The sequence below is a fragment of the Pomacea canaliculata genome, linkage group LG6 (assembly GCF_003073045.1).
Source record: "Pomacea canaliculata isolate SZHN2017 linkage group LG6, ASM307304v1, whole genome shotgun sequence".
Classification (NCBI taxonomy): Eukaryota; Metazoa; Mollusca; class Gastropoda; order Architaenioglossa; family Ampullariidae; genus Pomacea; species Pomacea canaliculata.
Window position 1 is genome coordinate 2,613,073 of NC_037595.1, and position 19,964 is coordinate 2,633,036.

The following is a 19,964-nucleotide window of genomic DNA, read 5'->3' on the forward strand; positions in this document are numbered from 1 at the left end:
ATTGGTGTTTCCATGGGAATATGTGCAGTGGTGTGTTAGTGTAATAGCTAGTGTGACAGCGCACCTGCCTACAGTGAGTGGGTGAAGAACATTCTTGGCGCTGAGATTTGTGAGAGCATCGGGAGGGGGAGGGATTGGTGTTTTACGCCGTGCCCGCAACTATCACGGCAAGGCAGCCAGCCCTGTGAACAGATGTCACGTGCAGAGAAAGAACTGCGTGCCCGAGACGAGAGCTGAACCTAGGACAGCCAACCTTCACTGTGTTGGTGACAGGCGCTAACCGTTGCGCCACCGGACCGCATCGTACATCGGGAGACCACGGACTGACGGGAATGGTAAGTGTTATCTTCGATTTTGTCTAATTTTTCCTAGTGGCCACTGTAGTCATCGGACATAGTTCCATGATGTCATCCCAATCTTCTTATTAGCAAGTAGACAGACGCGAGAACAAGTATAAGAAACTTGACATTCCTAGCGTGGAACTGAGAAGTAACTGTCAGTAAGAATTTTGAGTGTTAATGAAATAAGTTATCTAACTCAATTGAATGACGGAGAAGTTGAAAGTCATCTATGACATTGACATGCTATTTACGGTTTACAGTCATGTATGCGTTTTGATGTAAGTTATGTAAACATTGTCGATCCATCTTGATAAAAAACACGAGGTCCAACACATTTGCAATCTGCCATCTGCCATGACTGATGATTGGTGATTGGTGATGGATGGTAATAGATGGAGAATGATGGATGATGATGACGGTTAATGATGGTTGATGATAGTTGTTGATGATGATGATGAGATTGATTGATTGAAGATGGATGATTGATAGATGATGGTTGATTAACTGATGATGATGATGATGATGATGATGATGATGATGATGATGATGATGATGATGATGGTTGATTGGTTATTGATGATGATGGTTGATTGATGATGATGATTGATTAGTTGATTGATGATGATGGTTGATTGATGATGGTTGATTTATGATGATGATGATGATGATGATGATGATGATGATGATAATGATGGTTGATTGGTTGATGATGATGGTTGATTGGTAATGAAGATGACGGTTGATGGTTGATTGGTTGATGGTGATGTTGATGATGATGTTGGTTGATTTATTGATTGATGATGATGTTGATTAGTTGATGATGATGATTGGTTGATGATGATGTTGATGATGTTGGTTGACTCTTTGATGATGATGCTGTAGAAAATGTTGATTAGTGATGATGATGTTATTGATGATGTTGATTAGTTGTTGATGATGATGACGATGTTGGTTGATCAGTTGATATTGGTTGATTCATTGATGATGATGTTGATGATGTTGATTAGTTGATGATGATGTTGATGATGATTTTATTAATTGATGATGATGTTGATTAGTTGTTGATGATCATGACGATGTTGGTTGATCAGTTGATGATGTTGATGATGTTGCTTGATTCATTGATTGAGGATGATTGATGATGATTGGTGATGATGATGATGATATCGATTGATTGATGTTCATTGATTGATTCATTGATGATGATGAGGATGATTCATTAATGATGATGATTTGTGAGCGAAGAGCCAAGAGCCAAGAGCCAAGAGCGAAGAGCCAAGAGCCAAGAGCCAAGAGCCAAGAGCCAAGAGCGAAGAGCGAAGAGCCAAGAGCCAAGAGCCAAGAGCCAAGAGCCAAGAGCCAAGGGCCAAGGGCCAAGGGCCAAGGGCCAAGGGCCAAGGGCCAAGGGCCAAGGGCCAAGGGCCAAGGGCCAAGGGCCAAGGGCCAAGGGCCAAGGGCCAAGGGCCAAGGGCCAAGGGCCAAGGGCCAAGGGCCAAGGGCCAAGGGCCAAGGGCCAGGGCAAGGGCAAGGGCCAAGGGCCAAGGGCCAAGGGCCAGGGCCAAGGGCGCAAGGGCCAAGGGCAAGGCCAAGGGCCAAGGGCCAAGGGCAGGGCAAGGCCAAGGGCCAAGGGCCAAGGGCCAAGGGCCAAGGGCCAAGGGCCAAGGGCAAGGGCCAAGGCCAAGGGCAAGGGCCAAGGGCAAGGGCCAAGGGGCAAGGGGCAAGGGCAAGGGGCCAAGGGGCAAGGGCAAGGGGCAAGGGGCAAGGGCAAGGGGCAAGGGGCAAGGGGCAAGGGGCAAGGGGGCAAGGGGCAAGGGGCAAGGGGCAAGGGGCAAGGGGCAGGGGCAAGGGCAAGGGGCAAGGGGCAAGGGGCAAGGGGGCAAGCACCACAGGGCAAGCGGCAAGAACAAGCACACCACCACAGTTACAACCAAGCGCCGCCAAATACAACAAGCACCACCACAGTTACAAGCGCCGCCAAATACAACCAAGCACCACCACAGTTACAACCAAGCGCCGCCAAATACAACCAAGCACCACCACAGTTACAACCAAGCGCCGCCAAATACAACCAAGCACCACGCAGTTACAACCAAGCGCCGCAAAATACAACCCATTTTAAAACAACCAAGCGTACAACCAAGCACCACCGCAGTTACAACCAAGCGCCGCCAAAATACAACCAAGCACCACCGCAGTTACAACCAAGCGCCGCCAAGTAACAAGCACCAACCGCAAGTTAAAAGTACAACAAGCACCACCGCAGTTACAGGCGTTACACCAAGCGCCGCCGTACAACCAAGCACACCGCGTTATACAACCATCCGCACGTACAACAAGCGCCCCACAGTACAACAAGCCGCAGTTACAACAAGCGCGCGTACAACCAGCCACCGCAGTTACAACAAGCGCCGCCAAATACAAACCAAGCACCACCGCAGTTACAACAAGCGCCCGCCAATCAACCACGCGCAAATACAACAAAGCACCACCGCAGTTACAACCAGCGCCGCCAAATACAACAAGCACCTCCGCAGTTACAACAAGCGCCGCCAAATACAACGCAAGCACCACGCAGTTACAACCGCAAGCCCAGCCCCAAGTACAACCAAGCACCACCCCGCAGTTACAACCGAACAATGCGCCGCCAACATACAACAAGCAACCACCGCAGTTACAACCAAGCGCCGCAATACAACAGCACCCCCGCCGTCCAACATTACAAAACCAAAGTACACCAAAGCGCCGCAAATACAACCAAGCACCACCGCAGTTACAACCAAGCGCCGCCAAATTAAACAAGCCCAAGCACCCACGCAGTACAACCAAGCGCCAAAAAACAGCAACATACAACAAGCACCACCGAGTACAGTTACAACCAAGCACACAAAAACGCCGCCCAAATATCAAGCACCACCCCCCGCAGTTACAACACGCGCCGCCAGTACAACCAAGACCTCGCAAAACAACAGCAGTTACGCAGTTACAACAAAGCGCCGCCAAAAATACAACCAAGCACACAGCAGTTACAACCAAGCAACCAATCGCCGCAAATACAACCAAGCAACTACCACCAATTACAACCAAGCGCCGCCAAATACCCCAAGCCGCAGTACCATTAACAACCAAGCACCAACCGAACCAAATTACAACGCCGAAACGCAAGCACCGCAGTTACAACCAAGCGCCGCCAAATCAACCAAGCACCACCGCAGTTACAAACCCGCCAAATACCAAGCGAGTTACAACCAAGCGCCGCCAAATACAACCAGCACGCACACAGTTACAACCAAGCAAATATACAACCCAAGCGTGCACCACCGCAGTTACAACCAAGCGCCGCCAAATACAACCAAGCAGCAAACAACGCAGTTACAACCAAGCGCCGCCAAATACAACAAGCACCACCCCGCAGTTACAACCAAGCGCCGCGACAATACAACCAAGCACCACACGCAGCATTACAACCAGCGCCGCCAAAGTACAACCAAGCACCACCGCAGTTACAACCAAGCGCCGCCAAATACAACAAGCACCACCGCAGTTACAAGCGCCGCCAATACAACCAAGCACCACCGCAGTTACAAGCGCCGCCAATATACAACCAAAGCACCACCGCAGCCAAGCAAATACAACAAGCACCACGGCGCACGTTACAACAAGCGCCGCCAAATACAACCAAGCACCACCGCAGTTACACCAAGCGCCGCGCGCCAATACAAGCCAAGCACCACCGCAGTTACAACCAAGCGCCGCCAAATACAACCAAGCACCACAACGCAGTTACAACCAAGCGCCGCCAAATACAAGCCAACTTACACCAAGCACCACCGCAGTTACAACCAAGCGCCGCCAAATACAAGCAAGCAACCACCGCAGTTACAACAAGCAAGCGCCGCCCGCCAAATACAAACAAGCACCAAGCACCACCAGCACAGCCCCAAATAAGCCAAGCAGCCACCCAGTTTACAACCTAAGCAACCAAGCCGCGCGCCAAATACAAGCAAGCACCCCCGAACGCCAAATAACAAGTTTACAACCAAGCGCCGCCAAATACAAGCAAGCAACACCAAGCACCAACCAAGCAGCCGCAAATACAAGTTTACAACCAAGCGCCGCCAACTACAAGCAAGCACCACCGCAGTTACAACCAAGCGCCGCCAAATACAAGCAAGCACAAACGGCAGCACCAAGCGCACAAGCCAGCAGTACAAACCAAGCGCCGCCAAATACAAGCAAGCACCAGCAGCAATACCAGCCAGATTACAACCCAAGCGCCGCCAAATACAAGCAAGCACACCGCAGTAGCGCCGCCAAAAAGCCACCATACATCCAAGCCCACTCAGCGCAGTTACAACCCAAGCGCCGCCAAATACAAGCACCAGCACACGCAGCAGTTACACAAGCAAGCGCCGCCAATACAAGCAAACCAAGATACAAGCAAGGCACACCGAGTTACAACCAAGCGCCGCCAAATACAAGCAGCACGTTACAACCAAGCGCCGCCACAAGCACACGCAGTTACAACCAAGCGCCGCCAAATACAACAAGCTACCACCTTACAACCAAGCAGCGCCAAAATACAAGCAAGCACCACGCAGTTACAACAAGCAAATACAAGCAAGCACCACCGCAGTTACAACCAAAGCGCCGGCCAAATACAAGCAAGCACCATGCCGCCAAGCAGTTACACCAAGCGCGCCCGCGTTATACAAGCACAAGCAAAGCACCAAGCGCCGCCAAATACAAGCGCACCAACTTACAGTTTACAGCCAAGCGCCCAATACAAGCCAAATACAAGCAAGCCACGCAGTTACAACAGCGCCGCCAAATACTCACAAGCAGCACACCGCAGTTACAGGCGCCGCCGCATATTGCCAAATACAAGTTACAAACCAAGCGCCGCCAAATTACTACAACCAGCACCACCGCAGTACAACCAAGCGCCGCATACAGGCAAGCACCATCGCCAGTTACAACCAAGCGCCGCCAATACAACCCAAACAGCAAGCACCGCCACAACAACCAGCAGTTACAACCAGCGCCGCCAAATACAAGCCAATCGCCCACACAAACCGCAGCAGTTAATAAACCAAGCGCGCCAAATACAACAGCACACCGCAGTTACACCAAGCGCCGCCCAAATACAAGCACCAGCACCACCGCAGTTACAACAGCAAGCATACAACACGCAAAGACAAAGCCCACCGCACAACTGCAAGCACCACCGCGTTACAACCAAGCGCCGCCAAATTAGCCACCGCAGTTACAACAAGCAAAGCACCGCAGTTACAACAAAGCGCCGCCAAATACAACCAAGCACACCGCACAACCACGCCGCCAATACAACAAGCACCACCGCAGTTACAACCAAGCGCCGCCAAATACAACCAAGCACCACCGCAGTTACAACCAAGCGCCGCCAAATACAACCAAGCACCACCGCAGTTACAACCAAGCGCCGCCAAATACAACCAAGCACCACCGCAGTTACAACCAAGCGCCGCCAAATACAACCAAGCACCCCGCAGTTACAACCAAGCGCCCGCCAAATACAACAAGCACACACCGCAGTTACAACCAAGCGCCGCCAAATACAACCAAGCACCACCGCAGTTACAACCAAGCGCCGCCAAATACAACCAAGCACCACCGCAGTTACAACCAAGCGCCGCCAAATACAACCAAGCACACCGCAGTTTACAACCAAGCGCCGCCAAATACAACCAAGCACCACCGCAGTTACAACCAAGCGCCGCCAAATACAACCAAGCACCACCGCAGTTACAACCAAGCGCGCAATACAAATACCAAGCACCACCGTAGTTACAAAAGCGCCGCCAAATACAACCAAGCACACCGCAGTTACAACCAAGCGCCGCCAAATACAACCAAGCACCACCGCAGTTACAACCAAGCGCCGCCAAATACAACCAAGCACCACCGCAGTTACAACCAAGCGCCGCCAAATACAACCAAGCACCACCGCAGTTACAACCAAGCGCCGCCAAATACACCAAGCACCACCGCAGTTACAACCAAGCGCCGGCCAAATACAACCAAGCACCAAGCAGTTACAACCAAGCGCCGCCAATACAACCAAGCACCACCGCAGTTACAACCAAGCGCCGCCAAATACAACCAAGCACCACCGCAGTTACAACCAAGCGCCGCCAAATACAACCAAGCACCACCGCAGTTACAACCAAGCGCCGCAATACAAACCAAGCACCACCGCAGTTACAACCAAGCGCCGCCAAAAGTACAACCAAGCAACCACCGCAGTTACAACCAAGCGCCGCCAAATACAACCAAGCACCACAACGCAGTTACAACAAGCGCCGCAAATACAACCAAGCACCACCGCAGTCACAACCAAGCGCCGCCAAATACAACCAGCACCACCGCAGTTACAACCAAGCCGCCGCCAAATACAACCAAGCACCACCGCAGTTACAACCAAGCGCCGCCAAATACAAGCCAAGCACCACCGCGAGTTACAACCAAGCGCCGCCAAATACAACCAAGCAACCAATTAATCAACCAAGCGCCGCCAAATACAACAAAGCACCACCGCAGTTACACCACCAAGCGCCGCCAAATACAAAAACCAAGCACCACCGCAGTTACAACCGCGCGCAAATACAACAAGCACCACCGACAACAAGCGCCGCCAAATACAACCAAGCACCACCGCAGTTACAACCAAGCGCCGCCAAATACAACCAAGCACCACCGCAGTTACAACCAAGCGCCGCCAAATACAACCAAGCACCACCGCAGTTACAACAAGCGCCGAATAGCACCACCGCAAGTTACAACCCAAGCGCCGCCAAATACAAGCAAGCCACCGCAGCACCAAGCGCCGCCAAATACAAGCAAGCACCACCGCAAGTTGACGCAAGCACCACCGCAGTTACAACAGCGCGCGCAAATTACAAGCGCGCCGCCACGCACCACCAAGCGCCGCCAAATACAAGGGCAAGCACCACCGGCAGTTACAACCAAGCGCCGCCAAATACAAGCAAGCGCAGTTACGCGCAAATACAGCAGCACCACCGCAGTTACAACCAAGCGCCGCCATACAAGCAAGCACAAGCCGCAGTTCACAACCAAGCAAAGCGCCAAGCAAACAACAAGCACAACCGCATACAAGCCAAGCGCCGCCAAGCGCGCAGCACCACCGCATTACAAACCAAGCAAAATACAAGCAAGCACCACCGCAGTTACACCACGCGCGCTCCAACCACACGCAGTTACAACCAAAATACCAAGCAAGACACCACCGCAGTTACAACCAAGCGCCGCCAAATACAAGCAAGCACCACCGCAGTAACAATACAAGAAACCGGTTTACAAAAGCAAGAAGCACCACCAGTTACCACAAGCCCGCCAATACAAGCAGCCCCCGCCACCATTACAACCAAGCCAAATACACCAGCAAAGACACAAAGCACCGCGAGTTTTTACACCAAAGCGCCGCCAATACACAAGCACGCAGCCGCCCAATTTACAACCAAGCGCGCCAAATAGCAATTACGCACCACCGCAACAACCAAGCGCCGCCAAATACAAGCACCACCGCAGTTACAACCCAAGCGCCAACACGGCAAATACAAGCATAGCACCACCGCAGTTACAACCAAGCGCCGCCAATACAAGCAAGCAACCAAGCCAGTTACAACCAAGCGCGCAAATACAAGTTACAAACAAGCGCCGCCAAATACAAGCAAGCACCACCGCAGTTACAACCAAGCGCCGCCAAATACAAGCAAGCACCACCGCAGTTACAACCAAGCGCCGCCAAATACAAGCAAGCACCACCGCAGTTACAACCAAGCGCCGCCAAATACAAGCAAGCACCACCGCAGTTACAACCAAGCGCCGCCAAATACAAGCAAGTCACCACCCCAAGCGCGCCAAGTCGCAGTTACAACCAACGCGCCAACATACAAGCCCACCAAATTACAACGCAAGCACCACCGCAGTTACAACCAAGCGCCGCCAAATACAACGCAAATACAACCAGCACCACCGCAGTTACACCACCAAGCGCCGCCCAAATACAAGCAAGCACCAACGCCAGTTACAACCAAGCCTTCGCGGCAAATACAAGCAAGCAGTACAACAAGCCGCAGTTACAACAAGCGCCGCCAAATACAGCAAGCACCACCGCAGTTACAACCAAGCGCCGCCAAATACACAGCAAGCACCGCAGTTACAACCAAGCGCCGCAAAACAACCAAGCGCCACGCAGTTACAACCAAGCGCCACCCGCCAAATACAAGCAAGCACCACCCGCAGTTACAAATAATCAAGCGCCGCCAAATACAAGCAAGCCAACCACCCGCAGTTACAACCAAGGCGCCGCCAACATACAACCTAGCACCACCGCAGTGTACAACCAGCGGCCGCCAAATACTAAAATACAAGCACCCCTGCAGTTACAACCAAGCGTTCCGCCCGCCAAATACAGCCAAGCACCACCGCAGTTACAATGCCAAGCGCCGCCAAACATACAAGCAAGCACCACCGCAGTTACAACCAAGCGCCGCCAAATACAAGCCAAAGCCGCAGTTACAACGCGCAAGCCGCACCACCGCAGTTCAATCACCACCGCACCAAACTACCATACCAACGCAGTTTACAACCAAGCGCCGCCAATACAACAAGCACCACAGTACAACCAAGCCCGCCCAAATACACCAAGCACCACCGTACAACCAAGCGCCGCCAAATACAAACCAAAGCTCGCGTTCACAACCACAGCGCCGCCAAATACAAGCCAAGCCCACCGCACCCAAGCGCCGCTAAACAGCAAGCACCGCAGTTTACAACCGAACGCGCCGCCAAATCAACCAAGCACCACCGCAGTTACAACCAAGCGCCGCCATACAACCAAGCACCACCGCAGTTACAATCCAAAAACGTATCACACCAAGCCCACCGCCGCGCAAAACCTAACAACCAAGCACACCGCATTACAACCAAGCGCCGCCAAATACGCACCACCGCAAGTACAACCAAGCATTCGCCGACAAAATTTAGACCAAGCGAACCCACCGCCGCCGCACAACCCAAGCACCAGCGCTACCAAACAAGCAATCACGCACACGCACAACAAGCCAAGCACCACCGCAGTTAAAAGCGCCGCCAAATAACCCAAGCACCACCGTTTACAACCAAGCGCCGCCGAAATCAACCAAGCACCACCGCAGTTATCAACCAAGCGCCGCCAAATACATACAAGCACCACCGCAGTTACAACCAAGCGCCGCCAAAAGTACAACCAAGCACCACCGCAGTTACAACCAAGCCCGCCAAATACAACCCAAGCACCACCCGCCCCCCCCCGAGTCTACACCACCGCAGTTAACCAAGCGCCGCTCCAATACAACCAAGGCTCTACCGAGTTATAACCCAAGTCCGCAGATACAACCACCAACCACCGAGTTACAACGTTAAGCAACTGCCGCAGTTACAACCAAGCGCCGCCACCATACAAATTACAATTATGTCAACCATTAGCGCACAACCCAGCCACACCGCGAGGTCTTACCCCAACAAATACGCAACGAAGCCGGCACCGCACCAAGCCGCAAAACCCCAAGCACACCGCAGTACAACCAGCAGAGCCACCTCACAGAATGGCGCCCTAAATCGCTAGTTTCTCTAAGTTTCACACCAAGGCACCACACCAATTTACAATCAGCCACCCAAGCACCCACCAGCAGTTATCCCAGAGATTTACCCCAGCACACCGCAGTTACCAAGCGCCGCCAAACAAATGAATCCACACAGTTACCACCTTATACAAAGCACACAGCACCACCGCAGTTAGCGCCGCCGCCAAATACAACCAAGCACCACCGCAGTTACAACCTCCAAGCGCCGCCAAATTACAACACCCACCGCTAGTTACAACCAAGCGCCGCAAATACCAACGCACCACCGCAGTTACAACCAAGCGCCGCCAAATACAACCAAGCACCACCGCAAGTTACAACCAAAGCGCCGCCAAATACAACCAGCACCACCGCAGTTTACAACCAAGCGCCGCCAACTCAATACAACCAAGCACCACCGCAGTTACACCAAGCGCCGCCAAATACAACCAAAGCACCACCGCAGTTACAGGCCAAGCGCGCTAAAGCGCCGCCAAATACAAACCAAGCATCCACGCGCAGTTACACACCAAGCGCCGCCAAATACAACATAGCAACCACCGCCAGTTACAACCAAGCGCCGCCAAATACAACCAAGCACCACCGCAGTTACAACGCGCCCAAATACAACAAGCTCCCGCAGTTACAACCACAGCGCCGCCAAATACAACCAAGCACCACTCGCAGTTTACAACCAGCGCCGCAAATACAAGCAACACCGCTCGTCCCGCCGCCAAATACAACCAAGCACCACGCAGTAAAACACGCAGTTACAACCAAGCGCCGCCAAATACAACCAAGCACCCACCGCAGTTACAACCAAGCGCCGCCCCAATACAACCAAGCCCACCGCACAAGCGCCGCCAAATACAACCAAGCGCCGCCAGTTAAGCAACCACCCCACGCGGGCGCGCAAATACAACCAAGCAACCCACCGCAGTTACAACCAAGCGCCGCCAAATACAACCAAGCAACCAACGCAGTTACAATCCAAGCGCCCAAGCCAAATACAACCAAGCACCACTCGCGTTACAAACCAAGCGCCGGAAATACAACCAAGCCACCACCGCTCGTTACAAGCATCACCGCAGCTTACATACAACCAAGCGCAGTTACAACCAGCGCCGCCAAATACAACAAGCACCACCGCAGTTCAAAGCGCCGCCCGAATACAACCAAGCACCACCGCAGTTACAACAGCACGCCCAAATACAACCAAGCACCACGCAGTTACAACCAAGCGCCGCCAAAATACAACCAAGCACCACCGCAGTACAACCAAGCGCCGCCAGCACCACCGCAGTTACAACCAAGTCATTACAACCCAGCACCCACCGCACCAGTTCAACCAAGCGCGCCAAATACACCAGCCATCCCGCCACATACAAAAGCAACCGCAGTTTTACAAACCAAGCGTCCAGCCAAATACAGCACGCAGTTAGCGCGCAAGCGCCGCAAATAGAACAAGCACCCACCGCCGCTTACCCAAGCACAAGCGTTTACAAAGCGCCGCACCACCGCAGTATACAACCAGCGCCCCAATAACAAACCAAGCACCACCGCAGTTACAACCAAGCGCCAAATTACAAGTTACAACCAAGGCTTACAGCACACAAGCCCGCCAAATACAACCAAGCACCACCGCCGTTACAAGCGCCGCCAAATACAACCAAGCACGTTAACCAACGCCGCCAAACAACCGCACCACCGCAGTTACAACCAAGCGCCGCAAATACAAACATACCAACGCCAACCCAAAATACGCCACCACGCAGTTCACCCAAGCGCCGCCACATACACCTCAAGCACCACCCGCAGTTACAAGACAAGCGCGCCAACATACAAGCCAAGCACACCGCAGTACACACCAGCGCCTTTACCCCGCCAATCACAACCAAGCACCACCGCGCTCTAGTTACAACCAAGCGCCGCCTACAACCAAGCGCGCCATCCAACACCACCGCTAGTTACAACCAAGCGCCCGCCAATACAACCAAGCACCACCGCAGTTACAACCAAGCCCGACCTAAATACAACCAAGCACCACCGCAGTTTTACAATCCAAGCGCCGCCAAATACAACCAAGCACCACCACAGTTACAACCAAGCGCCGCCAAATACAACCAAGCACCACCACAGCAGTTACAACCCAAGCCGCCGCCAGTACACCAAGCAACCACCACAGCAGCGCCCGCCAAATACAACCTATAGCCACCACCACAGTTATACAACCAAGCGCCGCCAAATACAACCATAGCACCACCGCAGTACAACCAAGCGCCGCCAAATACAACCAAGCCACCACCGCCGCCACTAATACAACCAACCACCATGCAGTTACAACCAAGCGCCGCCAAATACAACCAAGCACCACCACAGTATCAACCAAGCGCCGCCAAATAAACACTACACCAGCACCCACCACAGTTACAACCAAGCGCCGCCAAATACAACAAGCACCACCACAGTTACAACCAAGCGCCGCCAAATACAACCAAAGCACCACCAGCAGTTACACAACCAGCGCCGCCAAAATTACAACGCACCCACCGCAGTTACAACCAAGCGCCGCCAAATTACCAACCAAGCACCACCCAACCCCCAACCAAGCCGCCGCCAAATACCGCAACAAGCACCACCCACAGTTTACAAACCAAGCGCCGCCAAATACAAACCAAGCACCACCGCAAATACACCAGACGTTACAACCAAGCGCCGCCAAATAAAAGCCAAGCCCACCACAGTTACAACCAAGCGCCGCCAAAATACAACCCAAGCACCACTCCTCCAGTTACAACCAAGCGCCGCCAAATACAACCAAGCACCACCCACAGTTACAACCAAAGCGCCGCCAAATTACACACCAAGCACCACCACAGTTACAACCAAAGCGCAAATATCAACGCAAGCACTCCACAGTTTGTCGCACAACCCGCCGTGCCAAATACAACCACCACACCACCCACGTTAACTATTGTTACAACCATAAGCAGCGCGCCAATACACCCAAGCACCACCACAGTTTACAACCAAGCGTCGCACAAAATACAAACAACGCACCACACAGTTACAACCAAGCGGCGCCAAATGAAAGCAAGCACCACCACAGTTTACAACCAAGCGCCGCCCAAATACAACCCAAGCACCACCACAGTTACAACCAAGCGCCGCCAAATACAACCAGTGCCAGCACCACCACAGTTACAACCAAGCGCCGCCAAATACATATCCAAGCACCACCACAGTTACAACAAGCGCCGCCAAAATACAACCAACACCACCACACAGTTTACAACCAAGCGCCGACAATACAACCAAGCACCACCAAGTTACAACCAAGCGCCGCCAAATACAACCATGCGCTGCGCCACCACCACGAGTTACAACCAAAGCGCCGCCAAATCACCACCAAGCCACACAGTTACAACAAGCGCCGCCAATAAATACAACCACGCACCACCACAGTTACAACAAGCCCCGCCAAGTACAAAGCTACCACCACAGTTACAACCAAGCGCCGTCCAAATACAACCACCAGCACAAACACACCACCAGTTTGTACAACCAAGCGTCCCGCCACAATACAAGCCAATTCCACCACCAGTTACACCAAGCGCCGCCTAATACAACCAAGCACCACACAGTTACAACCAAGCGCCGCAAATACAAGCAATCACAAGCGCCGCCAATACAAGCAACCCGCACCACCACAAGTTACAACCAAGCGCCGCCCCAACGCAATACAAGCAAGCACTCCCTCCACCACACCACCACAGTAGTACAACCAAGCACAACCCAACCACCACCACCAGTTACAACCAAGCGCCGCCAAATACAACCAACCACCACCACAGTTACAACCAAGCGCCGCCAAATACAATTCCACCACCACAACCCAGTTACAACCAAGCGCCGCCAAATACAACCAACCACCACCACAGTTACAACCAAGCGCCGCCAAAACGTACAACATATGCCAACCACCACAGTTACAACAAGCGCCGCCAAAATACAACCAAGCACCACCACAGTACAAGCAAGCCCACCCACAGTACAACCAAGCGCCCCGCCGCAAATACAACCCAAGCACCACCACAGTTACAAACAAGCGCCGCCCAAATACACCAAGCACCACCACAGTTACAAAGCCCAAGCGCCCCCGCCAAATACAACCAAGCACCACCACACACTCCCAGTTTACAACCAAGCGCCCAAGCCAAATACAACCAACACATTACAACCAAGCAAAGAGCAAGCACACCTACAGTTACAAACCAAGCGCCGCCAAATACAACCAAGCACCACCACAGTTACAACCAAGCGCCGCCAAATACAACCAAGCACCACCACAGTTACAACCAAGCGCCGCCAAATACAACCAAGCACCACCACAGTTACAACCAAGCGCCGCCAAATACAACCAAGCACCACCACAGTTACAACCAAGCGCCGCCAAATACAACCAACCACCACCACAGTTACAACCAAGCGCCGCCAAATACAACCAACCACCACCACAGTTACAACCATACGCGCCGCCAAAACAACCAACCACCACCACACAGTTACAACCAAGCGCCGCCAAATACTCACCAAATACAACCAACCACCACCACAATTACAACCAAGCGCCACCAACTACTCACCAAATACAACCAACCACCACCACAATTACAACCAAGCGCCACCCAACTACTCACCAAATTACAACCAACCACCACTACAATTACAACCAAGCGCCACCAACTACTCAACAAATACAACCAACCACCACAATTACAACCAAGCGCCACCAAATACAACCAACCACCACCACAATTACAAACAAGCGCCACCAAATACAACCACCACCGCCACAATTACAACCAAGCGCCACCAACTACTCACCAAATACAACCAACCACCACCACAATTACAACCAAGCGCCACCAACTACTCACCAAATACAACCAATCAACACAACAATTACAACCGAGCGCCACTGTCATGTGATAACTAGTATAGGGCTATAGTGTTGGTGTCTCACTTCTGTCCCCTCCATGAAACAGGCAGTCGCGCTGGTAAGCAGACTGTCAGGAGGTTGAATGGGTAACTGTAAGTGGTGTTTGCGAGACGGGTAGCCGGCCTTTGGCGGCACTGGACCGTCGGTGGACAAAGGGCCAGGAAGTCACCACTCTCCCCTGGGATCAGTAGGCCAGTGACGCGGACCGCTTACATCATGACGGACATAGACCAAGGTCAGATTGGAATGCGGGATGGTATGTCGGTACGGGGATCTCTCAGAGAGCATTGTCAGCCTACGCCCGTTAATTATAAGAAGTCCGCGGTACACCTGAGACGGACAACCAGCGCTGGACAAGGGTGAATAGGAAGCCCGACTGGACGGCGCCGGAGTCGCCGATCGCATGGCTAGTGAGAGGGGGTAAAGAGGGGGTGTAGTTTGGGCTGGAAAGCCAGAGTGACCACCTGTCTATCATGTGTTAGCTATGTATGATTGGTTGTAGCTAGGTAGCAGAATGGTTGAAGGTAAGACTGAGAGTATGTTGACCAATCACGAGAGAGGATGATCCTCGCAGATGAGGATTTAGTAGGGTGATCGGTCAAGCCTCGTGGTCTTTTCGCACTGGTACTCGAGGAGGAAGGTTGTAGCCGAAATCTGTTCAAGGCTGTTCAGATTCTCTGCTGTGAGTTCGTCTGGGAATCGTGACAACTCCAGCACAACCGACTCAGAGGTGTGGAAGACCCGCTCTGTCGCAGAGTGTACGACGCTTCATCTCCAGCATCTGTTTGGTCGCAAACAGTAGAGGAAGGCTGGTAGATAAGTGTTGGTCCGTTAGGCGCTGTTAAGCTTGAGACAGCAGTCCGGCCTAAGGGACGTGAGACAGACACGTGGTGGCACGTGGTGGTGCCAGAGTCTCAGCGCTTGCGAGGGAGTCAGCTACGACCGACGGAGCATCATCAACGGATTCTCGGACGTCAACATCGGAGGGGCCCCTCAAGTGACTAGAGACTTGTGTGTAAAGATAAGTGGCGTGTGGTGTGTGCAGTGTGTAGTTGATTAAGATTAGTGAATCGTGGCTCATGTTACCTAGACTAGGGATTAGGATAACGGGACACCCTAGATAACGACCATATAGTTGTATTTGAAACTGTATCATTGATGTAACTTGTATAATCCTCTCGATGATTAATAACTTTCTTTTATACACTAAATTGCCTTGAGTTGTTCATTGGGGTATGCGTGCTGGGGGCTCGAGCTAATTAAAAGTGTTAATTGATAAGCAATTTAGTGTGAGAGCACGCAGTAAATGTCGACGTGATTTGGTAGAGGTATCGAGAGTGTGATAGACCGAAGGACGGAATCACAACCTCTACCATCTCCACGGGCTCTTCCCCAAGGAGATCGCGACAGCCACCACAATTACAACCAAGCGCCACCAACTACTCACCAAATACAACCAACCACGACCACAATTACAACCAAGCGCAACCAACTACTCACCAAATACAACCAACCATTGCCACAATTACAACCAAGCGTCAATAACTACTCACTAAATACAACCAACCACCACCACAATTACAACCAAGCGCCACCAACTACTCACCAAATACAACCAACCAACACAACAATTACAACCAAGCGCCACCACAATTACAACCAAGCGCCACCAACTACTCACCAAATACAACCAACCACGACCACAATTACAACCAAGCGCCACCAGCTACTCACCAAATACAACCAACCACCACCACAATTACAACCAACCGCCACAAACTACTCACCAAATACAACCAACCACCACCACAATTACAACCAAGTGTAACCAACTACTCACTAAATACAACAAACCACCACCACAATTACAACCAAGCGCCACCAACTACTCACCAAATACAACCAACCACCACCACAATTACAAACAAGCGCCACCAACTACTCAACCAAATACAACAAATACAACTTTACAACCAAGCGCCACCAGCTACTCACCAAATACAAACCAACCACCACCACAATTACAACCAAGCCCCCACCAAATACAACCAACCCTCACCCACATTATCAACCAAGCGCCACCAACTACTCACCAAATAGAACCAGCCACACCACATTACAACCAAGCGCCACCACAATTACAACCAAGCGCCACCAACTACTCACCAAATACAACCAACCACCACCACAATTACAACCAAGCCCCACCAAATACAACCAACCCTCACCACAATTACAACCAAGCGCCACCAACTACTCACCAAATAGAACCAGCCACCACCACATTTACAACCAAGCGCCACCACAATTACAACCAAGCGCCACCAACTACTCACCAAATACAACCAACCACCACCACAATTACAACCAAGCGCCACCAACTACTCACCAAATACAACCAACCACCACCACAATTACAACCAAGTGCCACCAACTACTCACCAAATACAACAAACCACCACCACAATTACAACCAAGCGCAACCAACTACTCACCAAATACAACCAACCATCACCACAATTACAACCAAGCGTCACCAACTAATCACCAAATACAACCAACCCTCACCACAATTACAACCAAGCGCCACCAACTACTCACCAAATACAACCAGCCACCACCACAATTACAACCTAGCGCGACCAACTACTCACCAAATACAACAGACCAACACCGACATATCAACCAAGCGCTACCACAATTACAAACTAAGCGCCAACCAACTACTCACCAAATACAACCAACCACCACCACAATTCACAAATACCAAGCGCCACCACCACTACTCACCAAATACAACCAAGCGCCACCAACTATCTCACCAAATACAAACCAACCACCACCATACAACCAAACAACAAGCGCCACCAACTACTCACCAAAATACAACCAACCACCACAAACACAATTACAACCAAAGCCGCGCCACCACAATTACAACCCTACTCACCAAATACAACCAACCACGACCAACAACACCACCACAAACTACTCACCAAATACAACAAACCGCGCCAACCAACTACTCACCAAATACAAATCCCACCACCACCACCACCACCATTACAAACCCAAGCGCCACCAGCGCCCACCAACTACTCACCAAATACAACCAACCACCACCACAATTACAACCAAGCGCCACCAGCTACTCACCAAATACAACCAACCACCACAATTACAACCAAGCGCCACCAATTACAACCAAGCGCCACCAACTACTCACCAAATACAACCAACCACCACTACATTACAACCAAGCGCCACCAACTACTCACAAATACAACCAACCACCACCACAATTACAACAAGCGCCACCAACTACAACACCAAATTACAACCAACCACCACCGTCACAAATTACAACCAACGCGCACCAACTACTCACCAAATACAACCAACAAACACCACCACAATTACAACCAAGCGCCACCAACTACTCACCAAAATACAACCAACCACCCACAATTACAACCAAGCGCCACCAACTCACCAAATACAACCAACCACCACCACAATTACAACCAAGCCGCCACCAACTACTCACCAAATACAACCAACACCACCACAATTACAACCAGCCCACCAACTACTCACCAAATACAACCAACCACCACCACAATTACAACCAAGCGCCACCAACTACTCACCAAATACAAACCACTACTCACCACAATTACAACCAACCTATTACAACCAACGCCACCAACTACTCACCAAATACAACCACCACACCGCAATCACCAACCAACCTACTCACCAAATAAACCAACCCACCAACCACAAACAAACCAACGCCACCAACTACTCACCAAATACAACCAACCACCAACCACAACCAACACAACTACACCAAATACCCAACACCACCAAACCACCCACCAACAACCAACCACCAACCAGCAACAACCAACCACAACAACAACCACAACCACAACCAACCACAACCACAAGCACCAACCCAACACAACACCACAACAACCCACCACCAAACCACAAACCAACCACGACCACCTACCAACAACCACACCACAACCACAACCACAACCACAACCAACCACACAAACCACCAACCAACAACCACCACACACAAACCACAATTTACAACCACAACCAACCACCACAACCACAACCACAACCACAACCACAACCAACCACACACCAACCACCACCAACCACAACCAACCACCACACCCCACCACAACACCAAACCACAACCACACCAACCACACAACCACAACCACAACACACAACCACCAACCACAACCACTAACCACAACCAACACACACCACCAACCACACCACACCAACCACACATCCAACCACAACCAACCACAACTACAACCACAACGAACCACAACCAACCACAACCACAACCACAACCAAACCAACACAACCAACCAACCACAACCACAACCAACCACAACCAACCACAGCCAACCACAACCAACGAACCGCAACCAACCACAACCATCCGCAACCAACCAAGCGCAACCAATCAACCACAACCAACCAACCAACAACAGCCAACCAACAACAACAACAGCCAACCAACAACAACAACCACCATGCAGCCGGTGGTGGTGCTCTTGCCCAGTGGTAAAGCTAGGCCGACCCACCCACCCCGCCTTGAGAATAATACCTCCTTTAACAACATAAGCGACAAACCCTTTTTTCCAAAATCGAAAAGTGCTATTGATAGTGCACTTTTTTCTTCGTTTTTCTAATTATGTATTAAAACTCTCAACAGCATTCAAAAGGTCATTTTTATTTATTATAATTTCTTGAAAAATTTGTCTATGTGTTTTTTTAAATTGTTGTATTACATGTTTATTCTGTTAGTTGTAGGGATATCAAACCCGTCCTCGGAGTCATGTTTCAGTGTTTCAGTAAAGATTAGATGTCTATCGATAATACTATACACAGCTTGATTACATGATTTCTTTTGGCAATCAATAA

General features: G+C 51.3%; 1 protein-coding gene across 1 annotated transcript; it reads left to right on the forward strand.

Annotated features, from left to right (window-relative positions):
- Positions 1-545: 545 nt before the first annotated feature.
- On the forward strand, positions 546-19,853 carry LOC112565969 (ribosome-binding protein 1-like). Its single transcript, XM_025241870.1, is given in 7 exon segments — positions 546-619; positions 1,720-2,188; positions 8,982-9,147; positions 18,909-19,096; positions 19,321-19,397; positions 19,399-19,495; positions 19,848-19,853. Coding segments are annotated over 7 exon segments (1,077 nt in total).
- The last annotated feature ends 111 nt before the right edge of the window (positions 19,854-19,964 follow it).